The 25979-nt window shown below is 41.8% G+C and overlaps 1 protein-coding gene across 6 annotated transcripts in view; it reads left to right on the top strand.

Annotated features, from left to right (window-relative positions):
- Nucleotides 1-25979, top strand: part of ELAVL4 (ELAV like RNA binding protein 4) — a 64797-nt gene that overhangs the window by 27371 nt on the left and 11447 nt on the right. For all 6 annotated transcript variants that reach the window (XM_038144446.1, XM_038144445.1, XM_038144450.1 and 3 more), the window contains exon 3: nucleotides 17537-17640. In XM_038144446.1, coding sequence (XP_038000374.1) covers nucleotides 17537-17640 — 104 coding nt within the window. The remainder of the gene's footprint in view (nucleotides 1-17536; nucleotides 17641-25979) is intronic.

Below are 25979 nucleotides of genomic sequence, written 5' to 3'. Positions count from 1 at the left end.
TTAAGTTGGTATCGTGCCCTCTAGAAATTTTTTCCCAACTTTCCTGTAAAATAAGAAGCCCGTATACAAAAGCTGCTTCTGTAAAAAGCAAAGACCCAGATTTTATTTAACCAAATGATGGGGAACTAGTGTGTTTCTATCTAGAACATGCTGTTCAGAGCTTCATGTTTGCAGTTTGCTGAAATTTAGAGCTTAATTAAGCAGTCTTAATTTCAGCATCTGCATTTGGAAAGCAAGGGATGGAGAAGGTCTGTATCCTCAGGAGCAGAAGCCGTTAATTGCGCACTGGTGGTGCCCAGGGAGGCAGGAGAGAAGGCAGGCAGGAATGGTCATGTTCTCCAGTAGGGTATTTCTGGGGTCTTACAGCAGATGTGCAGTAGCAGGAAAACACTGAAGCTTTCCCTGCTAAGCAGACATCATCTAGTATTGGCCCAGTGTTTGCAGCAGCAAAGTTTTATGTATTTTAATTGGAGATTTTGAAGCAGGATAGAGTAGATAACCAGAAGGTGCTAGTGGGTCCATCTGGGTTGGAGTCAAAGGAGGACTCTGGAATCTCCTCATAATGTGAAGAGACGAAGTAAAAATGGGACTAATGGCTAAATTTAGTTATAGGGAACAGGCCTTTGGTAAGGCAGTTTGTGACAATAGGTAACTATTGCATGGTTAAGTCTGCAGGTAAAACACTTAAGCTGGAAATTGCAGAGATATTAGCGAAATTGTGCTGCTTTGTCAAGGGGAGAAAAGATTTATTTTTATTTAAGGGAAATAGTTCACAGCTATTTATGCTTAGAAGCTGCAGATAGAACATGTATTCACTGAAAAATTCACATACAAAGGCTGGCGGTGTTTCATCTATCTTTTCTGTAATAATTTTGTAAAATGGTGTGCCGAAAGTGTCCTGTGGAAAGAAAAAAAAAACTCCATGTGCAGACTAATATATCTTACAGTGAAACCCAGCATTAGGGTAGCTGATCTGAGATGATAACTGACAGTCTAACCTGAGCATAAACTACTTCTGCATTTGATGTCCAATTCACTGATGGTGCTTTGGAAGTGCCTTCCATTTTGAGATATTACTGGTTCCAGTGGTTTTCCCCACGTAAAAGACATTAAACAGATAGGATTATAGAATGCAAGGATTATGTTAGATAAGACTTATAAACTCTTTAGAAAGTATGTAAACACTCATGCCTCATAGCATAAGCCCACCTAATAACAGGGTTTAGGAGAAAAATACCTTGTAGAGGTAGTTTATTCCCTTGTTGACTTGGAAGGGGTTTTTAGTAATTCTCTGTAAAGGAGTGGTAACTAGTCACTGATCTCTGATCATGTATTTGACACACATCTTGTTGCCCTGGACTGAGTGTTAGCAGCAATTTCATTGCTCTGGTAGAAGAGGAGAATTAATACAGTCCGATGTTCACCATAAATTGAGTATATATTTCTGGCATTTGGCTTGATTGCATTTAAAGGCCATATTTAGTAGTGCCCCTCAAATTGACTGTATAGGGGATCTCTGTAAGAAGCAGTGGAGTTCTTGCGTTTGACTTCCTTGAAAGCAAAAGACTTGGTATTTGCTGAAATAGGAAAAATATTTATACAGTGAAGTACTCAGCTAGGGTTCTTTTGTCTGAAAAAATAATACCAAATTAAGTTAATTGCCTTAGGTTTTTCAGGAAGTGACTGTATGTTGGCCTCACTGTATTTATTAGGTAACGGAGATTTGGAAGTTACTTCTTTGTGTTGAATGTATAGACAAATGCAGTGAGGAAAGAGTGGTCAGAGCAGTGTTAGTGCAGCTGAAAGTCAAGTGCCCAGAGAAGCAGAAGTTTAAGATAATGGAGTTTGGAACTGAAAAGAAATTTTCTGCTCATCAGATGGAATACAGACTATGCTTTATTTTTTCATTTTATGCAGAGAATGAAATATTAAAAGATATGGAAAACCAGACATGTTTCAGAGTCTTAAATTTAAAATCTAGAAATATTTTTTAAAGGACTAAATATATGGCTCTGAATGTTATTAAAGACCTTTGATAAATTGATCTTAATTTCATAGCCTAGTTATTTTTACAGCTTATTTCCTGAAGTATATTCTGTTCTGGAGCAGAGATAAACATAGTTTCCATGTTGCATATCCTTTTTAAGGGCTGCAGATTCAAGACAATCCCCAAATATTGATTATTTTAATGACCATTTGCATTAAGTGTCTGAACTTAGCACTGTGGGGGAGGAGAGACAGAAATGGTAGTGTCTCGGTGCTGGATCTCTAAAATGTTTTTTGTGTGGTTTGATGTCTGTGCTGAGCGCTGAGGAAAATGGTCAAATTAACATCCATCATTTTCTTTATCACTTCTCAGCAGTTCCCTGGTGCAGACTCTGTGCTGGCGAACAAAAGAATTTTGATTTTTTTATTATTGGAAAAAAGCAATTGAAATGAGAGTTGGGGCAAATAGGCAAAGAGCAAGCAGGCACGGCCCTTGTGCTGCAGAAGAGCTTTCTAATTAACTTCACTGGTTTCAATCCTGAGCTGCTTCTGAAGTGTAATAAATGCCTCTAATGTATATTTAGAGTATTGTTCAGTTTTTGCTGCTTGGTTTGAGTAAATAGCATCACCTTCCCATCAAGCCCAGTGTGGAAGGATTACCAGGGTGATTTTCCTCAACAGCACAAGCACGCCTACGCCCCTGAGCTCATGACCTCCTGATACAAGGTTACTTGTGAGGCTTTCCAGTGTGTCTGCTGACCTTCTACTCTGAGCCTTTTTTCCGTCCCTCCTGTCGCCTGCCTTGAAGAGAAGCTGTTGGGCAGGGAAAGGCCAGTGAAATGGCTCTGCTGCAACCTCTGTTGGTGGCACTCCACCCTTCACTTCTAGTGTTCCTTCTCCTTTTTGGATCGTTCTGCTCTCTCCTCCAGAAGCCCAGACCCTGTGCTTCAGCACTTGTGTGCAGCTGCTTCTCTCTGTAACTTTCTTTCCTTTTAGCCCAAGGAGAAAGGGGAGGAAAGAAATGTGAGTGCCAGGAAAGCTCTGGGAGACCGTCAGCCATTAGCAAGGCACTCCCAGCTGAGGCAGGGTCCTGTGGGGCAGCAGCAGACAGCACACCCAGGTTCCTGTCAGGGCTCCAAGGCTGACTTTCCCAGCTTTTCTCCATTGCCTGCTTCTCAAGGTGTTCTGCCCTCCAGCCACACCTAGGAGCAGCACAGCTGTACTGTGGCTGTTGCCTCTGCCTGGTTCCCCTGTGCTTTTGCTACACAGCTTGTCCAGAAAGAGAAGTGACCTGTGTAAAACCAGTCCAAATGCTTTGGAGAGTGATCCGCCTCCTGCTCTCCCTTTTCACAAGGCTAATTTTCACCAACACTGCATTTGGAGTTTCTTGTTGACTTTCAGAGGGTGTTCAGTAAACTCGTGACCGGGGTTACTTGACCTGCATGCAGTAGCTAGTTCTCTGAATCAGTGAGGCAAGGAGTCCTTGTCCCTTCTGTCTTGCAGAGCTGATCCATCATCAGTTGACTTCCCCCTAGCAAGCTGTTTGTTTTCTCTTCAGCCAAAAGAGTTCTGCCAAGGTGATCTTCACCTTGGCTTCTGGGAACAGTCAGTGTGAGACCTTCAGACCGGTATTGGGATCCACTGCTCCTAGGAGTGTGAATGTCCTCAGCATTCCTGCCTCTCCTCTGTTTTCTACCACCTCAGTTCATGTGCAGTCCCTAAGCTGATTGAAGTCATCATTCAGTTTCCATCCCCTCAGAATACATCCTTCAGATTTTTGCTGTTGGAGTTACTCTGTGACTTGAGGAAAGACCCATTTACATGATCAAGCCAACCTCTTTTCTATCTGTTTGTCAAATGAGATGCAGTTTGTTGAGGGCAAAGTTCCTGTTGGGATACTTATTGCATGGAGGCCTTGCCTGGCCTTAAATCCTTTTTTTTTTCTCCTTTGCTTCCAGAAAACTTCAGAAGTTCAATCTCATGGCTTGGAAACTTAGGCCACCATTCTAAACTGACTTACAGTTAAAACTTCTTAACTTTGAATTTTGCTGTTAAACAGAAGGATATATGGAGAGGATGTTTTCTACACCCTTAACACTGCTCACCACTTCTGTTCTCCTACATAAAGCGTGGTTTCTCTCGCTGCCTGAGCTGGGAGTCCAGCAGCCTTTGTGTGCAGCTCACTGGCAGTCCTATGCTTAGAGTCAGCACAGATAACCATCTCAGGAATCTGGGCTATTGGAAGTTGCTCTGATGCACAGTCTTTGCCAACAAATCTCTGGATTGCATCAGCATTCTCTTCATGTCCTGTGCTTCATTCCTGGAATAGTCATTGATAGGGTACTGCAGCCTCTGACTATTCAAACCATTTGTGATACAGCCTGAGTTGTTGTGGTTTTTTTTGACCTCTTCTGAATCTCTACATCTATTAAGAAAGGTTTTGTTCAGGTACCATGTTTGCCATTTCTGTGATGCTGCAGTCTCGTGGTCACTCTCCACTCATTCCTGTGAAATTCTCATTCTGTGGAAAGAGAAGAGAGAAACAAAGTATCATGGCCAGTTCATTTGTTTGGCTTTGCTCACTGGCACTGCTTTGGCTGACTCACTGCTGCTTGTTGTTGGATTCCTGAGCAGGATCCATCACTGACTTTGCAGATGTTGCTTCTTGTCTCTGCTAGGAATTTCAGTGCAAGTAACTGACTTGCAGGTGCTGCTGGAGGCAGGATATTGGACCAGGCAGACCTCTGCTTTGACACAGTCCTGCTGTTCTTATGACTCTCAGCATCTGTTTAATCAGTGGAATATATCAGCTTGAGGGGGGGGAAAAAACTGAACCCTTATTACTTTTATTCACAAGAGCCTAAACTGCCTTTTTTTTTTTCTAGTTAGGTGGTTTTCAAGGGGTGTTGCAAAAGCAGATGGACAAAAAGCTGCGTCATACTCACCTGCAAGCAAACAAATGGCAGCGTTGCCAGTGTGATTAATTGTTGCTGTTCTAGAGGGACTGCTGTTCCTGCAATACAAGCTCTCATCTCCCTGCTGCCCTATTCAGATAATTATGCTCACACACATTTGGAAGCACCTTAAGTTAGGTATCAACAGGCTTCCTTCCTCTTGCTGCAGAATTCTAGGCCCCAAAAAATGAGGCTGCCTCCTCCTTCCCTGGGAAGCTGTTGGCTGGATGGAGGGGGTGTATTGACTTTCCTGGCTGTGAGGATGGTAGGTAGGGCATGAGAAGATAGGACATGTAACAAGAAGTATTCTCCAGCAGTTCCTTTTTTAGACTCCTCTGTTCTCCTACTTGCTGTATCTGTGTCATTTCTATTTACCAGTGAATATCTTTGCCCAGTTCTGTTTCTTTAAACATTTTCCTGCTCCAGAAGCCACTTTGTGTTAACAAAAAAAAAAAACGCCAAAAACCTAGCCCCAAACATGAACAGCTTGGGAGCTTGACTGGTAACATATTTTTCCCTTATGCTTTCTGCTGCATTGGAATAGCTGCTCTGGTGCCTTCATTTTGGTTGTTGGTAGCATTGTGGTACTCACTTGCTCCAGGTTAGGTCTTTTGCCTGGAAATGAAAGGAACAAGTTTGACCACCTACCTGCTTAATATTGTGAAAAGCCTTTTATAAGAGTTGTGTATCAGAGAAATAGCACTTTTTTTAGTGGTGGTCAGCCAACAATGGCAGAAATCTGCCATCTTGAACAGAATTCTTCTGATGGAGAAAATTTACTGAGGAGCAGCATGTTGATGCTATTCTCAAAAAATTACCAAGATAAAGTGATAGAATGAAGTAGTATGTGCACACAAAGTCATAATATTTTCTCATTGAAGTGATTTTCATTACTTTTATTACCTGCAGGTACCTGAAAGGAATGTTGTAAACATTTGAAACCCAACTTGAATTCCTGCCCTTGCTTTAAGATTCTTGGAAGTTCTGCTTTAAAGCTGAAACCAATTTATCGTGAGGCTCCCTGCAGTCTATGTATCAGTGCATAGCAGAATTTTTATAGGTAGCATGTTTTGGAATATGATGAAGTAGCTTTACCTTTCTCAGCATCTTTCCAGGTGCTGTGTGAAGTCATCTACGTAAATCTAACTATTACAGATTAACCTTTTTAGCTGTCAGGTTGAAGCTTTTATTTGTGTTTCTGCTGATCAGATTAAAAATGCTGCAGTCATGAGTTGTTAATATTAAATTTTGTATTTCAGTCTGTAATAAATTACTTTCCTCTGTGCATTAGAAAAAGTGGTTAGTAGAGCTCAGAGTTTAATTAGTAGGCTGTTGATGAGACACAACAGGTATTGAGAGTCATTGTTCTGAATTATTGTGAAATTTGTTAGTGTTGTTATGGCTTTTGTTTTTTGCTGTTTGACAGAGGCTGAGGTACAAAACCTTAAATCTTGCTGAATTAAATCATTTAATGACAAAATTGCCAGGGCTTTTTGAGTTTGCAGTCAAACAGGTTTCAGATATTGATGCTGCAGTATAATATTATGTCCTACTTAATATGCTTGTTTTGCAAAACATACTCTTGTTTTTCTCCAGTTCTGTGTTTCTCTGCCATTTCCTTTAGACTGGAAGCATTACTGCCACCATTTTTACAGGAAATTATTCCAAGTTTGCTGATGCACTGGCTTTTTCAGATCTTGGCTGTGTCTTTCCCATGTTTTCTGCTTGCTTCCTTCTTATTGACAGAGTGTGTTCTTGGACTTTTAATAAAAATCTCTAGCCGATGAACCAAGATTTTTGTTGAGCCAGGGCTCTTTTCACTCTGCCGTTCTGTGACACTTCATGAAAATAGGAGCCCTGGTCGGTATGCAGGCTCTGTCCTATCTTCTACCACTCACTGCCTTCATTTTCTAGTGGAGCTTCTCATAAGCATTGACTCTGGGTGTCTGGCACTGCCCTTTTCCACACGAGTTTGGTACATTTGCTGAGTACGTGGTACGGTATGGGCTCACTGTACTCTGAACTCACTGTGCCTTTGGTTGAAGCCTAATTATTGAGCAGTGAATAATCACTTTCTCTTGGTTTTCCTTCAGCTTCTGGTCCATTGTTCAGTATTGAATTTTTAGTTGCATTCTACTTTCATCCAAATTTCAGAAGTGCCAGCATTTGGGATGTATGCAGGAGGGAAGATACATCTGCTGTAATGAAGCGTGTGCCTCTTCTGTGACCTGCTGGCTCATGCTCTTGGAGTGCCTTTTCTCTTTGGTTCCAGACAGTGATTCTTTCTACCCTCTTGTAATTTCATCTTTTTTTTTTTGAATAACAATATTAAAAGCAGCACACTTCTAATATTTCATCTTCAGTCATAGTCTTTACATTTGAAATATCTCTAGGCTTTTGTATCTCACTTTGGTCAAATTTCATCAAAGGATACCATATTTTAGTGTTTTAGCACTGAACACTTCTAAGCTTGTATCTTAAGTCACTCTTGAGCCTTAGGTCTTATTTTTAAAATGTCGTGACTGCAGAAATTTGCCTTCAGTTCGTTGCCTTCCTTTTCTCTGGTACGTATGTTCCTTTTTGGGGTTGTGTGGTCTTTTCCATTCTTCCTGTACTGCTTGTCCAGTGATGCTGTGTCCTTTCTCCCCAGTGTGACATCCCCTGTTTGGGACGAGAACTGCTTCCCACAGCGTAGTGCATGCTGAGTATAATGCAGTGACTTCTTTAATTCCTTTTGCAGATATTTTTTTTCCACACTGCTGATAACCATTTTTATGTGCTGCTACATCATTCAGGGGTATTTTTTTTCTGTTTCTATTTGTTTTCACTTTTTCTCACTGAATCTTGTTTTTACTTAGCCTGTTTGTTTCTCATGTCTGCATTCTTGTATTTAAGTTGTCTCTTCAGCATTGAATTTACTGTTCAGGATAGACAAGTCATGGCTGTTTCTTGTCCATTCATGCCTGTCCCCAGAACACTGGATTTTTATAGTACAGTCCCTGTTCTGTTCTGGGACAAAGCAGGGAGGAGTGCAGCCTTGCTCTTCTCGGAACAGCTGCTAATTCAGAGGCTGTGTGCTCCTTGAAGGAAGGGGGAGGAGAAGATGAAAAGAAGGGGAAGCAAGAGATGTCAACTGAGGGGAGCAAAATCCAAATATTTGCTCAGAAATGGAACTCACTTGTCTTGTGTATGTCAGGAGCAGTAGCTTTTCAAAACCTATTTAATCAGTTGCTTGCAGTAGTATGAACACACCCGTGCTGAAAATCCAGTTTTGCATTTAAAGAAACTTGATAAAAGCAAGCAAACAAAAAACAAAAAGGAGGATAATATATTCTACAGAACATGAAATGTGTGTGTTGCTTACAAGATATCTCTAGCCCAGCACAACTCTCAATGGGTCAATGATAAGGTTCCAATCTTAGAGGAGGGGAGCTGCAGTTTTAGCTCCCTGTTTTAGTGACTGTGTTATCTGCCCAAGTTCACCTTGGAAATTGTGATGCCTTTCAGTTTTTCTTCTCCATAATAGGAACAGAAGTGCTTTCCTCAGTGGTGTTTGTGAAGAAAGATGTGTTGCAGAGGTAAAATGCTTCCATGCTATGGTAATGGGAGCTGCAGAAGACTCCAGCCAAGTCAGCAGCATCTGTCTCAAAGTGCTACTGAAACTTTGCAGGCGAATTAGTCCATGTCCTCTGGCACAGCAGTGGCACAGCTGACTTGGTTGGACTCTGTAGTCTGCAGGTAAGAGCAAAGCCTTGTTTCATGTGAGATGCAGAGCATCTGAAATGATGGAAGCCTTTAGGAGACTGTAAGCCACAATTTTCAAGAGCAGATGTCTCACCTTGCTGGTGTGGTGAAGTATAAAATGGAATAGTTGCATGGTTTTGGAAGCCCTCTTGAAGTTTCTGTGGGGGTAGGATTTTTGGCAGGATCTGGTGGTGCTGGGCAGCAGCAGGCTGTCAAAGGGTGCTCCATCTTGTTCTCTGTTGGGAGTTGGATCTGTGGGGCCATTCTAAATTGAAAATGATTACTGTATCTAATTTAGAAAAATGGCAGCTACTGTGAATTGGTATTTAATTTAGACAAGAACTGCTACTGCTTCAGCATCTCTGACAATCAAGACATTAAATGACACCATCTTGCATTAAGAGATTGGTCAGAACTACAGCAGAGGACAAAACTCATGTCATCTCCTCTGGCACTGCCTGGAACAATAAAGCTTTCTAACAAAAGGGGCTGGGTGAATGATACTTCTTTCTGTTGTGGGGAGCTTGCAGATGGGCCTGGGGAGTCTTGCTTTGATTTTGAGGTCATTGTGCCCAGGTCCTCGTGGCTCCCTTCCAGTGACATGTGAAGGTCCCAGGCTTGCAGTTACCTCACCAGCACTAATTTGCTTTAGCTACATTTATAGGATTTGTTTCACATTTTGGGCAACACTTCCTTTTATTCCCCTTTTATTTTTCTAGGCTTGTTGTCATGGTATCTGGCACTTCCCATTCAGATATTAAAATTGAGTGAGTGGTGTCTGTATGTCTGGTTCATTTTCCCTCTCTTATCCTCTCCCCGAGGGAGAGTTTTACGTGGGATGTAGCACACTGTTTGCAAGGGCTTCCTTTGGGGGATTTTTTAATCACGTAGCAGCATCTCTGTTGGGGAGGGCCTGCTGCAAGGAGCCCCTTCCACTTGGGCTGGAGTTTATTAAATCCTATGTGCACAGGGCTCCCGTGGGACCTCATTGTGCAACTCGTGTCTCCCCTCGAGCTCCCCAAAAAGGCCCCTCTCCTGCATGAATGAGCTTTTAGCTGAGTCTCTCTGGCATTAAGGCAGTGATGGGAATGTTCTCTGTGCAGATACCTGATGGGCAGTGCCATAGTTGTTCAGGTACTGGGGCTCTGATGCCTTAGGAGGAGAGCTTGCTTGAGTGATCTTGTCCCATCTGAGGATCTTTGTGTCATTGTGTAGCCTTTGCAGGTGCTCTAGCTGTGGAACGTAGAGGATTTTTCTCAGAGGTACTTTATTTTTTTGTGAAATATAGGTGTGTTTCTTAGGAGGGGATCTGTTAAGAATGCATTTCATTGTTAGTCTGCAACATAGCTTTGCTCTCCAGTGGTATTTTAAGGATCTACTGAACTCGGATAATGCTGGTGGCTGTTTTTAACTGAGGACAAACCATGCTTGTTAATTGTAGGTGCACTTGTAGCATCACAGCATATCTGGGGCTCTAGATTGGATTGCATTTCAATACAGCTGACCTTTCCTAATGTATAGGAATGGGATCTTCTCAAAAGAACTAAGGATAATCCAAGCATAGTAATTTGATGGAAGGTTCCAAAACAAAGCTTGTACCCAGACACCTTCCTGCAAAAAACAAGTCATTTATCACTCATGCTTGTCTGGCTTTTGCTTTGAGAAAGATTGTGCATTTTTCCCTAAATTCTTGCAAAAAGTGAGAGTTCATGGGGGAAAATGTTTTCTTGTTTTTCATGGGCAGCATGTATTGAATGAATCCTAGTTTGTACAAACATAAGAAGTCTGTATTGTAAATAAGCTATAGACTAAATGGGTGCTGTGATAGAGCTGCACTAAGCACAGAACAAGTTACCCTTCATAGATGGGTTGCAGTGAATTGTGATAGTGACAGCCTTAGCTTAATTGTTTGGTCCTAGCAGCACCGTGTGCAGAAGATGCTTCCCTTCTGGTTTGGTTCTCCTGAGACTGCAGTGTGCATTGCTGGGGTGATAGCAGGTGATTCTCCTTGGTAAAGAGGTGGAAGATAAATGAGACTGACATTATTGGTATAAAAAGGAGCAGATTTTGAACTGGTCTCATGATCAGATCTCATTTTCCCTTGATCTGAATTTTCTCTCTATAGCTTACCTCCTTTTTAAGGTGAACAGTTCTATTTGTTGGTGACTATTGAGGAAACAACAAGAAAAAAAAATGAAAGTCATTCCACTTGACCCTCTTTGTACATTATGAATATATCATCTCAAGGATATTTATGTAACCTTCTCCAAAATCCTCTTCTTCATACAGCTTTTCGTATGAGTTGCAGTCACTCCTTTTCATCCCAGGAGTGTGTTTAAAAGACTTCTGAATTGGTTTGAAGGCTGACAGGGTGGTGTTCTGAAATGGACCTGCCTGCTGGAGCAGGGACTCCCTTGAATGTTAGAATTCTCTTTGGTTACTCTTGCTTAAAAGACAGAAGGCAATCTCCCTGCCATCCATCCATAGGTTCTATTTATTACAAACATCCCAATCTTGAGAAACACTGGGAAAAGTGGAAGAGTTACGTACCGATTTGCTTGGAAGAGCCACAGGTGGACAGCAAGTTGCTCTGGGCTTCTGCAATAGAGAGAAGCTAGCCCCGTGACAGGTTCCTTCCCTCAATTTCACCGAGGTTTGAACAGGCAAAAATGGATCTTGGGAGATGTGGAGAATTCGTGGTGAGCATTATTTATCTTTTGGTCCCAAAGGCAGAGTGACTGAGGGCTGTTACTGTCTGACGGCTCCTGCCTGGCTGATGCGAGATGAGCTGTCAGACGTGCCCTACTTCCGAAGGGAGGGATTGTGTCGGCGCTCGTGGTGCGGCTGTCAGGAGGGCAGCTTTAATTAGGTTTTACATTTGGGCAGGGGACAACAAAACCACAATTTGAGGCAGTTCGGATCGCTGCTGTCCTTGTGCTTGTTCTCATGAGTGACTTCTTATAGCTCTTTAATGTGATGTTACATTCCACAGTAATTTATTTCCAAATGAAAAGGATGTTTCTAACCATTTTTTAACTTACCTGGTCACAGGTGGGTGATTAAAAGTTGTACTCATCTCTAAGTTGCTCTTAGAATAGTTTCCTGCACTAGACTTTGAGAAAGTAGTTTGCTTCTGCTTTGCTTGTGGCAATGATCGTTCTTCACAGAACCAGCCGGAGCAGTGTATTTGTAGAGCTTCAGACTAGAAGAGATTATAGACCTCTTAACACATCCTGCCAAAGCGTTCCCTGGATTAATTGCTGCTTGAGCTAGAGCATAGCTTTCAGAAAAAAAAATCAAGCATTCAGAATTTTCAGTGGTAGAACTGACAAAATGGTTGGTAGGTACTTAAATTCGTGTTACCTTCAATGTCAAAACACAGAGCAAATGGCTTCCACAGGAAAACAGTTTTTGCTGTATTGTTTCTAGTCTGGTTTCACTTGCCAAGCAGTGAGATTTGGGATACATAACTCTATGGGCAAACATCAGTAAGAAAAAAAGTATTTCAGGTGAATACTAAGGTAGTAATGTTCAGGTTCAGCTTCCTTCAAATTACTATCACAACTTTTTTTATCAGGTAGGCAGATTGACCCCCTTATATCAACTGAACGAGTGCTTGTGCCCTAGTCAATTCTCATAGCCCCATCACCAAGGCATCAGTGTCTTGCTTGGAGCACATGCACCAGGACTGGGCTCTTCCTCAGCAAAGCACAGGCAGATCAGAAGCAGCAGTTTTTCTTTCCATTTCTGATTCTGTGACTTTTATGGCAAGAATAGTTCTAACTCTTGTGTCAATTTTGCAAGCTCAATGTAGCCTGTGTCAGTCTTTCATTTCAGCGTTCCTAAAGCATGTTAACTTGGTTTGTCAGGATGTAATCTTTGTGCTGTGCAAATGTGTGTATTTGTGATTTACTGAGGAACTTAAATTGCTTTGCGCTTTCTGTCTGTCCTCTTTGTACTTATCCTCTCCTCCTCCTGTCTTTCTGCAGTCAATTTTCTCAAGCAAGGAGTTTGGGTTTTTTCCACTTACTGGTGGAAATAAACAATTTTGGTCCAAGATCTGTTTCCTGAGATAGACCTGTAGGAAAGCATCTTTCTCGTGATTTCCTGTTCACAGTTCCCAGTAAGAGATCTGTTGGCTTTTTAATCCATTTAATGTGTGCCCTGTTAATTTTGTTTTAGTCAATTAATAAGCAGTGCTAAATCAAGTTCTTTAGAGAAGACCAAGTATATCAATGTTGATTAAATGGCATTCTTAAAATTTATAGGTCAAACTTGTAATCTCATCAAGAATGTTGTCAGTTCAGTTTGACAGAATCTATTTTCCATAGACTTAATTTGATTGACATTGATTTTATTACCCCTCACTAATTCTTTATTATTGAAGTCCAGTATTGAATATTCTGTAAATTTGCCTTGCTCAGCATTAGACTGCTGGACCTGTAAGTACTGGGCTGTCCAGTTCTCCCTCTTTGAATTCCAGTGCAAACATTTTTCCTCCAGGCTCCTGGAATTAGTTGATCACAAAAGAGCCATTGGCCCCTTTTTTTTTGGAGTCTGTTCTCTGCAAGTAATCCAGATCATTTCATTTAAACATCTATAACTTCAGGAGCTGCTGTTTAGCATTCACCTGGGTATATCTTCACATGCTTCTTCAGGTGTACATAATGCCTCTTGTCTCTGTAGTGTTACTATTAGTATCTCCTGGTGAGTCAGGATGAGTGTTAAGGGATCTTTTTTCAGTAACCCAAAAAAACTTTTGTTAAATATTTTGTTATTCCAACCTTTACTAGCCAGAGGGGTTTTATGCCCTTTTTTAATCTGTTTTCTGTGATATTTCTGTTCTAACTTACAAGGGGTTTTCTATGTGTTTTCCCTTTACCTCTTAAAATAAATACGGAATTGGCTAATGTAGACTGGCTCACAGAGGAAGTAAAGGAAGGTGCAGGTCTTGGACACTGCCTTTTTCACAGTGGCAAGTTTTTGGATGTATGGATAAAAATGATACATGGTGAATTGATTTTTTTTTTCTATCTTTCTCATTACTTGTTTTAAGCATAATTTTCAGCTCTGAAATGGAACTTTCTCAAATGCAAAACATGTACATTTCCAGCTTGGGCTTGGCTTTGCTTGTTTTGTTTTGGGTTTTTTTTTTTTAAGGCTGTCAAGTCCTTTAACTTCTAACCCTGTTGCTGCTCGTTTTTAGACCTATTCCTTACCAGATTCTGGGAGGTCCACTGTCCATTTTGTGCTGCTAGAGAAAACATTCAGAGCAGTGGGAATAGCAAGATAACAAGGTGTTGTTTTAGGATCATCTAGAAATATCTCTTGCCTGACCTACTGAATCACAGCATGTGATGAACTATTGGATTCCAAATCACAGAAAATATTTACTATTTACGGTGCTGTTCCTGGGAAGTGTAGCATGGGAATGAACTACAGTGTCTGTGTGGGATCCCACCGAGAGGTCCAGCTGCTTGCTTTGTGCTGCCAGATTGTGTCCAAAGAAGTGTTACCCTTTTGGAGAACATGCAGGAAGAGCACATGATGAAGAAAATAGGGAAGTTCATACTGTTTACTGTATTCTGGAACAAATCCTTTTCTTTCCTCACCTGTAACAGTTTTTAGTTCTTTCATATCTGGAGTCTGTTTTGTCTGACTTAAGGTACATTGCTCTTGAGAGGAATTTGAAACTCATGTTTTTAGCTGCATTTATAAATTTTTTTGGCTTCTTAACTGTAAATGTTTAGCGTAGTCAAACTTTATGTTGTTTTCCACAGTCATCATAAAGCTTTTCACAGACGAAAAACTAATGTGAGTCTTTCTTTTCAATTTTTTGAGACTGGGGTGTTTGTGTCAGTTTTCATACACATGATAATATTTTGGTGAGATGGTTTTGGTTACAAAGTAACCAAACAAAATACACCCCTGAAGTGGAAAGCTTTAAATGGGAAGTTTTTTTTTCCCTTCAGCTTCACTGGTACAGTGAAGTCTATGCCAGGACACAGCAGAAGATATTTGCTGATGGAAACAACTGCACTGAGCTTTCAATGGGCTGTGAAGGGTGTGGAGTTTGAGAGTTTTTAAGATAAAAGGGGTGTTCATTGAATTAACAGAAATTCAGTGTTCAAAATTCTGAGCATTCACCCTTTTTTGTGAGAGTACAGTACAGCTAATAGAGCAATCAGTGGGATATGAATTCATAACCAAATGCTTCTGAGTAACAGGCCTGCAATCCTGTTACAAATATCATATATTTCTTCATGTCCAAGAGTATATACACTAACAAGAAGAAATCCTGTTTCTGCAGACCTGTGGTATGACAGTGTAATAGTTTTCATTAAGCCAGGTTCTGCAGTCCTGCATGCAGACAAGACCAACTTTATTCGTTTTGGTATTTGTTATCCTTCACCTTGGAGAAAATAGATTTATCCATTGCTGCTTGGTAGTGAGAATGAGAGATGATGGTATCTAAACTGGAATGTTACTGGGGGACTAAAAAAAATGTTGTGTAATTGTGATCTCATTATTTTCTTGTATTGCCATTTATTTCTCTTTCCTACTGCTAGTGCTGTCTGTGGGTTTGCTGTCCGTGGTCTCTCTTGTGTAAGTACTTAGAGAAGCGAGAACATTTCTATGGGAGATTGTTGAAAAGCAGTGTATACATTGTAGAGGTTGGTCAGTCCATGTGCCTTGAGAATAACAGTGGCTGGATATGGAAGCCCAGGATCAGACATTGGCCATAAATCCCAGTCTCACATCAGCTACTCCTGCTTTCCATGTACCTTTGAAGCCCAGAGATGATTAATAGGGAAAGGATGCAAACACAGGTTATCCAGGCTCTGATCCTTGAGTCTCCTTCCCCCTATAAAAAGATGTTTGTTTCCTAGGGAATGGCTTTCCTCTCCCTATGATTGTTTAGGATTAAATGTATCAAAGATTTTATGTGTTCAGAGGCACGGGGATTTGGGCTGTATAAAATACCTCAGGTAGGCAAGCAGAAGAAGGCATGGCAGGGAAAGTATCTTTACAGTATTTTTGCTCCAGGCTTTGTGCTCAGCCAGACTTCAGGTCATTCTTGGTTAATGTCATGTAACTTGGGTAAGAATATTTTTGCTGAGATTAGTTCAGCTCTCCAGGAAGACAGAGTATGTTTTTATACTTTTTTCTGAACTTAAATTGATGGGACGGAATTGCTCTCTGGCTGTATTGTATGTTAAAACAGCCATTTCTTCTCCTTCGCCTGCATGTGGGCACTTCAGGCATGAACTGCAGTGTTTCCATGGATTTTTTTTTTAAGTCTTCCATTGCATAGTTAGCAGCTTTTAGGGCTTTGATCTGATTTCATAAGACAGAAGCGCTCCCTGTATTTGTGTTACAGCAAACGCTGTATTTTTGGTGGCGTCTGACTTTGAGAAACACACAGATGCTTTTTTGTAGTCCAGGAGACAAAGAAACAAAGCTTTGTGCTGGGAGGCAGGATCTGTGCCTCCAGGGGACATCAAGGCACTTGGTGTGCAGCTGCCTTCCCAACCTCCCCTTCCTCCTGGTGAGCAGGAGCTGGGTCGCTGCTTGCTGCTCCCGTGGCTAGAATTCTCCACAAATGCTGCTCCTCTCCTGGGGAGGCATTTTCACATGTTTCCTTTCTCACTGCCTGTGAGCAGGAGCATCCTGATCCCCTGCACATCGGTGCCGAGGGACAGGTGGTTTTTTGGCTTGCTGTGCCCCAGATACACAGAAGGGTGTATGAGAGGGAGCCTGACAGGATGGTTCACCTGCCTGCTTGGGCTTAGTGATTCTTGAAATGTGATTATCTGTGTGCGTTAAAGAGTTCATGTGCCTTAAAAAAAAAAAAGCTGTGTTTTCCAAACATGCAAAATAAGTTCAGTAGGATGCTGGAAGGAAGGGATCTGGAAGCGGCTGTCTGTCACATTGCATTAATAGAATTGGTGCTGCAAAGCTGCTGCTTGGGAATCGGGAAAAGATCCCTGTGGAGCAGGTTCTCCCAGCCCTGTGCAGCCCCACAGCCTCGTGTGTGTCTGTGATCCCTGCAGTGCCCACAGCACGGCCTCTGCAGCCCCGTGTCACTTAGCCAGTTATTAACCGGGTCTGTTCCTGCTGCAAACACACACACACACGCGGGTCTGGCTGGGCAAGCAGGAGCTGTTGAAAGGCTTTTGGCTGCTGCAGTGGCCTCCTGCCATCCCGTGCACAGCAGCAGTTGTTGCACTGTTTGGGTTTGCTGTCATCTCGAATGCTCCGAGGGGAGCTCTAATGTGGTCCCTCGCCCGGCTGCAATTTGGGCTGTCCCTTCTCCTATTTACTGGCTGCTCACTGAGCAGTAAAAAGAGATGTAAAGGTGCTTTTCTGTTCCTCAGCTCCTTCAAGGTTAGTGTAAAAATGCAGTATCCTAATTTTGCGGTTTAAATATTTCAAGGCTTGTTTATAAACAGCAGCAAAATTATACGTGTGTGTTTATTTAATTTTAAGAGGTGGCCTTGTTACTGGCAGGTCAGCCAGTTATATTTATTAGGAGCTCAGCACAAAACTATTAACACAGTTCTGTTGCTGTCAAGCCTCATACATGCTTTGCAGTAAACTCCTGGGGAAGGCAGGGTGAGGAGCTGCTGCTTCTCGTTCTTACAGAAGGATCTTCAGAGCAGCAGTTTAAAGTTGTGATGGCTCCCCCTGTATTAAGGAGATGAAGAAATGGTGAAAAGCAGCATAGAGACTGTAAGGGCAAGCAGGGATGAAATGAATAGTGTAAGAAAATTGTGCTTCCACTCTTGGAAGTTGTTCCTGTGCTGAAAAATACTGAGTCCTTTTTTTCTTTATTTCTTGTGTTTCAACAGGGCAGAGTTTAGGGTATGGATTCGTTAACTACATTGATCCAAAGGATGCAGAGAAAGCCATTAACACTTTAAATGGACTCAGACTCCAGACCAAAACCATAAAGGTAAGACAATATAAAATGCCTTTTGCTCAGTTCAGGAACGGGAGAAAGTAGTTGGAACTGTTTCTGGCAATTTCATCACTATTTTATCCTCCATTGTAAGGGGGTTAACGAGCTCCTCCTTGGAACAATGAGCAGACATGCAGAAGATGAAATCTCTCTTCTCTGAAATTGCTGCTATTGTTAAAGAGAGGGGAAAGTAACAGGAAGCTCTTTAAAGCATGACAGTGAGGCTGAAATGTAGAACAGAACAGCCAGAGTGATACCATTATCCATAAACAGGTGAAGTACCTGATGGTGTATTCACAAGTTACATGTTTCCTTATGTTTTCATGGGAAATACTTTGTCACAGAGTTCTCCTTTAGTGACACTCCTGTGATTATCAGGTGTTGAAAGCATGTTTCTCACAAGTTAGAATATGTCATTCTCAAAAAAAAAAAAATTCTCAATTTCCACATCCTTAATTTCATTTATTCTTCTAAAAGCTGGAGGCTTCCCACCGAAGTCTCTTATTTCATTGTTGTTAATAGACCATTAGTTATTCAATGACCTTCTTAAGTGGTCTCACAAGAAAAGCAAACTTCTACACTGTCACAGTTTTTGCTGCATGGCTGATAAAGCTGTTCTGGAACAGCTTACAGGAGATTTCCACATCCCAAATTCTGACAAATAATACAGCTTAAGGGATGTGAATCAAAAAATTGAACAGGAGCAAACAGCAGATCAGATTCAAATTATCTGAAACTGCTTTGATCATTTTTTTTGAATGCTGGCTTTTGATTTGCACCATTTTCTTAATTTTCTCTTCTGTAGTTAATTTGTATTTCAAAGCTCAAAGTGTTAATATAAAAATAGAAGTTTTACCGTACTGAATATTGGTACAAGTAATTTCAGTGATGTTGTATCTTGCAAAAAAAGATACGATGTAATGTAGCCAATACTGTAGGTTTTGGCAGTCTGGCTAAAGATTATGGTTTGGACAAAGTGGTGTTCTCTGAAGCAAAAATATTTCTTGGATTCTGGTGTATTTCTAAGGATTGTTTCAAGCAAGTTTTTCCCCTGATGTTTGATCAGTGAAGAGCAGAAGTGCTGAGCTGAGGGTTATGAAAGTGGTGGAGCAGCTGCACGGATGTCATGGAAAAGGCTGCTTCCAAACCTCCCTCAGACCATCCAGATTCCATCCCACAGATAGGCATGTGGGCCATACATCAAAATGCTCACAGCATGGTTTTGTAGAGCTAATGGAAACACTTACAGGAATATGTAAGGCAAGGCAGCAAAATCTACCATCTTATCGACTGCTGCAGGTGGAAATGCAGGCTTGGACTCAGCAGTTTCCACTTACAGTGAAAAGTTGCTCTCCAAATTGCTTTTAAAGGCATATTATCAGGGAAAAAATATTTTGAAAATGCTTATTAAGAACTCAGTAGAACTTGAAAAATCTAGATCAGTTTTTCATGCAGCACATGTATATTTTGAACATTATTCAGCCATAGGAAAGAACTGCATTTCCTGTCCCTAGGTACCTCTGTTGCTTTGCCTCTGTTTTTCTTTTTTGCAAACCAGAGCAATGCTATTACATTCATAGTATTTCAAGGTTACAGGAAACGCATGTGGTAAAAGGCCTCCAGAAACTGGAACCCACACAAATTATTATTATACATTTCTTACATGCAAAATTAAACCATTATGCTTTATCATTTGTAGTAAGTCTTTTGTTATCTGGGAACTTCCTATGTGAAATCTTATTCGTGGTACATTTTTTAAATTCAGAATAAATTTTAGAAATTCAGTGGTTTGTTTTGGGGTTTGCATGTTTATTGCTAGCATAGAATAAAAGCACATTGCGGGGGGTACTCTTGAAAGCTGGTAAAATTTAATAAAAAGCAAAGATATTGGTCTAATCTACATGCACAGGAGCTGCATAAGTTCTTCTATGGCTGGGAGGAAGCATAGGGTTTGGGATTTTTTTTAATAAAGTTGGGTTTATGCAGTGAAACAAACCAAAGGGAGCCTTCTATCCCGACAGCCAAAGTTTTGGCCCCAGGGACATCTGATCAGTAGTTTCCAACCCAGTTTTTCATTGCAGAATCGCATGCGATTACCTTACCTTTACCCCCTTGTTTTTTTTATATTTTTAATTATGTGTTGCTTCTGGAAATCCTGATAAATTAGGTCTGCTTTCCCTAGTACTGTGCAGTGGGGATGGAGCTTTCCCAGTGTTCACACTGAGGGATAAATCAGGGGTATTTAGTGCTGCTAGTGGCATTTGTGTTGCTGGAGATATCTCTGGTTTCCAAAGGGTTTCAAGGTGATGAGGAACCAGTACCCAGCACTGCTGAACCTCCTCACTTGCCCATTGCCCCCACATGCTGATTTCTAGCATCTCACTGTTATTCTTTGTAAGGTTGAAGTATTTAAACTTGTGCAAATTCTATTTAATTATCAGACCCAATTACTTTAGCTACTGATGCCCTTTACAGTTACTAAAAATGCACCATTGGTGCATTAAAAAAAACATCTCTCAAGAGAACATCTAGAAAGGAATTCGGTAGCCTATAGTTTTGTAGACTAAAAAATACTTAGTAGAACAACATTGAGCTGGAAAAGTACTGAAGATTACTTTGTTCTGCTTTCTTCATGAATGTGGCTGCGTTTTTTGCTTCAGAGTCAATCTGTAAATATCTTATTGATGGATGGGCTGAACCTTGGCCCCTGTCCATGTATGTTGGGTAGCTGCAATCCTCCAGGTGGAATTTCCCTGGCTGCCTTTTGGAAGCTGTTTTGATGGAAAGAAAGTTGAAATGAGTAATCTGTGAACGCCCTTTTACAGTGGCAAAATTACTTCTGCTTGCCAAGGTCACTGTGGTCCTGCTGGCTTTGTCCCATCTGTATCGTGGGCTCTGCTGTTCTTTGCACCTAGACTGAACATGAGGTGGATCTGGGGAGTTGTATTTGCACTCATTTTTGACCCCACAAGGCTTAATTCCTGTTTAAAAATAATATATGTATTTTATGCATGTGGCCCGAGATGCTGTCCTTTTCACTTCTGTAACATTTTTGTGGCAGCTTAATGTTCTCTCTCTCCTGATGCCTTGCAAAACAGCCATGCAGTCACAGGAGGAGCTGGCTTAATAGCAGGATCAGCAGAACAGCCAGGCACAGTCGGCTCTGATGTGTGGACTAAAATAACTGAAGAAATGTTCTTTTTATTCTGTCATTGTTATGATAAATAATCCCTTTTCACTCTAGCAGCTAAAATATTTATGTGCATTTTATTTAAGTCAATGATGCCCTTTCAAGTCAAAGTTGAGAGGTGACGATTTACAGAATATTTGTTGGGGAAGAGCATTGGAGGGAGTGTTGTGTTTGGTGGTAATAGGTTATACACATTTTGTTCCTCCTCAGCTGATCATAGTGCATATTTTATTTACGCCATTTCATAGCAGCATCATTTTGTGAGAGAGAAAAGCTTCACTTTATTTTTACAGCTGAAGCTTGACATAATTCTGCAAAACAGTTTAGAGTGAGGGAAGAGACCGTGTGTGTTGAAATAAATATATATTCCAGAAATTGAATCTATTTTTAGAAATTAAATTTGCCCATCCATAAAAGCATATGAAAGGTCACTGCTGCTGTTGAAGATTGCCTGGCAATTCAGTTGCATCAAATATCAGAAGGAAAATAAGATGTGTGATGCATGGGGTACAGATTGTTTAAACTGCTGCTTTGCCCTGAAAAAAGGACAACGCCTGAAAGGATGCGAAGGAAGTGTTTTACAATTACTTGGGGATTCAGGTGACCTGGCTTCATTGGAACAAGGGCAGAACAGTTTTGAAAGGAAGTTTGAAATCTAAAAAGAGCCAGTGACCCCCTGAAGTGCAGGCTTGTGCACCCCTCTCTTCCTTTTTCTCTGTTGCCTGAGAAATAGGTTTGCTTCTTCCTTCCCTCACTGGAGCAGGTACATGCTGTGACACTGCTGGAGCAAGGGGAGATGTCCCCAGAGAGGAGAGAAGGAATCTGGGTTCTCTGGGCCCTTGATAACCTCCAGTTTTTAAATCCATCATATCTATCCAGTGGTAAAATACTAAATGGATAAAATGATTCCTCTAGTTATTTTAATTTTCAGTTGAATTTAATGAATAGCATAGAAATTTAGGTTTCTGCTTTAGTCTCCTGTTGTGATCAATAGGTCTGGATGGTCCTAGTTTAAAATACAGCAAATAAGGCTGTGGGAGAAAGTAATGCTGCTTTTTCTGAAAATAAAGTAGTAACATTACTGCTGAAAGATCTTCCTATTTATCTTGGTTTCTGTGGCATTTTTCAAAATGCCAGCTATTTCCACAAAACTCAGGCTCTAAATCTGTCCATGTTAATTCTTGTAATTGTCCACAAAACTAAAAACCATCCTGTCACTGTAGGGTAACCAAATAACAGCAGCCTCAGACTTCTCTGTCCTACAAAGTCATTTGTCAAAAAGATTGCCTTCCAGCCGTGCTCAGCGGAGGAGGAGGAATTGCAGCAGGGAGTGCTGGGGAAGAGACTGCATCTCCTGCACCCCATCCTAGACTCCTGCAGAGGTGTGGGGGGAGCTCAACACAATTTGGGTGGCAGCCAGAAAGCTCTGGGCTGCTGACAGTGACGGTAGCAGAGCTCTGGTGTTGGGTGCCCTTGGTGCAATGCTTGGCCAAAACCCCGTGTTTTCCAACCATGTTCTTCCACAGCCTCCCCAGGGCCACCGAGCCTGCTGGGCACTGCCTGCAGCCTCCTATCCCTCTGGAGAAGTGGGATGTTGTGCAAGAGTGGTAAGGAGAGGGTGTACAGAGAGATCAGGGCAAGGCACAGGAGGAGCTTGGGTGCTCTGCAAGAAGGAATAGATGGAAGGTTGCTTTGTTTTGAAGGTGCTGGGAGTAGCTGAGTATATTGGACTGCAGCAAGGAGGGATTTGCTTTTTTGAGTGCCTTGTGTGCATTGGACCCCCTTTTTTCCCCTTTCCTGAAAATTCACATTACAGGCACAAACTGCAGATTTGGGATGCAGCTATTTTATGGCTCCATCTAAAATAAACTGCTTGTTCTCTTTTATGGTAGCTCACAGTTAGTCAAAGAGAGGGGTCATTTGCTGTGGCTGCTGCTCCCCAAGATAAAGTTCTGGACCAGAAGCTTGAAAGATGCTGCAGACCTGGAAAGCCTCAGCTAAGTTGACTCCTATTTTGCTCTTTAGGAGCCTCTATCAGTGTAACCCTTTGGACTTCGTAGTGCTTGTTAACAAACCCTTCTCCACTCTTTGTGCCTGTAATGATACTGGTGCTCAGCGGACCTTTCAGTGCTGCATTTGAAGCTTCAGCTTTGGTTCTGCTGCTTTCAGCAGGCACCAGAGAGTCTCTGCCTTTTAATTTCATGCATCTTCTCTTAATCGGGATTTCTCTTTTTACTGCCTCGGTTTTGCCAGTGAGTCCTTTTCACTCCACAGAGCCAGAGCAATTATTTCTCTTAGCCTTGCTCTTGATACAGCCAAGAGTGTTCCTAGGTTATTATCTATGGATGTCTTTCCTGAAATGATGGGATAGACCATTGTACCTGCAATTACAATTAATCTCTGTAAAATGGCATTGAATCGCTCAACAGTAAAGTGCATCGTCACTCCCCTCCATCCCCCAGCCAAGGGCTTAAGAGAAAAGATAGAGCAGTGCAAGCATCAGATGTGAAAGTATTCCAGATCCTGGTCTTCTGCCTCTGGACCAGCGGGCTTTTGTGTTTGCTTGTTCTGACAAAGCACAGAGCTTTCACAGGAGGGTGTCTCAAATCTGGTTTTGCACAAAATTAGGACACAGTTGAGGGTCTGGAAGTGGCTGTGGGGAAATGCCCCTTTCTGCCATAGCCCATTCATTGGTGCTAAGATAATTTTACTTCTAGTTCTGGATGTGCATTAAACAAGTGAGACTGTGCTTTATTTCTGTGTGTGAGGCTTTTGAGTGGTTGTGTTGAAGCTCTTCCAGTTTGTACTAGTGGAATAAGGGGCAGCAAGTGAGGGAAGGGTTGTCCCCATTTTAAACTGGACATCAGGCAGAAAAAAAGCCAAGTGACTCACCCTAAAAATAATGCAAGATATCTTGTATCATGGAGAGTCACAAAAGGACAAAGCAAAGTCTCTATATTAAGGTCACCAAGATGTGAATGTTACACAAACTTATAGAAAACTGCCCAGGGAGTCACTGACTGCCCCTTAGTTGCTCGTGGCAGGAGAGGTGCACTAGGTGAGTGACTTGGGGGTCTTTGGGTGCCTGTGCTGCACCCCAATTCAAGGCTCTTGCATGGTTTCCCATTCTTCAGGTGAGGAATGGTAGATGCAGAGCAAGACACATCTCGGAGAAGGTTGGTATCTGCAAAATTAGCTGCTGGGTTGCAGCTCAGGTGTGTCCAGGGCAGGGTGGCTGTGCTGGCAGAGCATATCATTCCAGGAGAGGATGATGCAGTTCCTCTTCAGAGCAGACCAGAGAGAAATTTTACAAGGAGGCTTCTAGAAATGGACTCAGATGTTTGAGAAGTCCAGGATTAGCACAGGAGTTGAAGGCTTCTCTTACAGGGAGCAGCAGCAAAGTGGTTAAGTGGCAGCATTCAAATGGCTGCTGTTGCTTGTTCCATAAGACAAATGGGATGCGTTCATGCCTCTGGGTGCCTTTGCTGTGGGCTCTGGCTTGGGAAGACCAGACTGCTTCAGTTTATGTTCTGAAGAGTCTCGAGGTTAGTAATTCTTCAAAAAGTTTTCTATATGGGGAAGCAGGTAAGAAATCAATAGGGAAGATAATTACTTGGAGATATTTTTTGTGCACCTGAAGAAAAATGTGCTTTGCTGTGGAAGGTATGAAATGCTGGACCTTCTGATGCTGCAGTGGTGTTGGGAAACAGTGGTGCAGCCTCTGGAGATAGCTGTTTATTATAAAGAGAAGCCCTTACACAGGCTAATGCTCAATGTCAGATGAGAAATGTCCTATTAAATGTTTTTCATAGTTATTATATATGTATTTATAGAAACTAACATCTGAGGCCAGCAAGCCATTAAATTAATTGTACAATATTTTATTATCTTCCTTGCAAATTTGACTGCAGAACTCCTAAATGATCTTATGCAGTGAAATCCAACACCATGGTTCGACCTTCAACCGTTGTACGAGCGGACAAACATTTTAATGCTGAGAAATGCCTGGGTCAAACAGTAGCTTGGTGTTCTCTAGCTCATTATTTGGAATCCTAGCCACCACAAGGAATTCATACTCTTTTCTTTTTCAACGCTCTGTTTCATTACAGGGTGCTAACACCGCCGTGAGCAAAAGAAGGGAAAAAAAATCATTTTTGACTGTGAATATAAAGAATTAATGCAATGTCCTCACGCAGCGCTTTGCGGTTTGCAGGGATAAAATGGGAGCTGGTTTTTGCTCCCATTTTAACTCACACAGCAGAAGGAGCTTCTGGTGTGATGGAGGGTCAGGGTGGGCGATTTCTTCCTTTGATAGCTCACACTCGGGAAGACATCCCGTCCTCAGCACTAACTGAATAATAGCTTGAAAGCAGGATGGCACACTCTAACCGATCGATTTGTCATTGGCTGACCTCAGAGGGAAGATGAAAAAGATTCAAAAGCAGATAAATAATTGACATTACTAGCCTTGAGTCCATTCAGCTCCGCAACCTTTTCTCCTTGATATTAAAGACGGCTGAGTTGCTTTTGGCAGCTTCTTTCTTTGGCTCAGGCTCCCCTGCAGCCTGAATGTTTGATTGCAGGAGGAAATAAAAACTAGACCTGAGCAGCAATAGGTGTTCACATGTGCTGTGAGTGGAGGGTTGGGAGTGTGAGCAGCCTCTCCTTCCTCTGCCTGCCTGCAAGGCCCACGAGAGCAGAGAGCCTTCTGTAAGTAGAAGTGTATATATATATATATAAAATGTCAGGCACTCATTGCTCTGGGAAGTAGTGTTTTTTGCATATCCCAATACTTTTCATCTTCCCTGTAACGTGGCATTTGGTTAATGAATGTGCCAGAGTGAGAAACCCAAAGGAAACCCCTGGCTGTTTGCCCAGGAACTTTATTCATTTTGCTGTTCTCAGTTTTGAGGAATAGGTAAGATCCCTACCCTCACTCCAGAGAGACTCCTAAATGTTTTTTAAGCTGTTATTTCTAAAGTAGGTTAAACTGTAGATGCCTCAACTCTTACAGTGCCCTCTCAAGGTGAGGCATTTGCAGAGTGGGGAGGGAGGTTCTGCTTTTCCAAATGCCCCAGCACCAAACCAAGCTGTAGGAAAAAGCACCATGTGATTATCCCTGGTGTCCCCTAGGGTCTGGATT

This window comes from Motacilla alba, chromosome 8 (genome assembly GCF_015832195.1).
Source record: "Motacilla alba alba isolate MOTALB_02 chromosome 8, Motacilla_alba_V1.0_pri, whole genome shotgun sequence".
NCBI lineage: Eukaryota > Metazoa > Chordata > Aves > Passeriformes > Motacillidae > Motacilla > Motacilla alba.
This window is presented reverse-complemented; position numbering and strand designations above follow the sequence as displayed.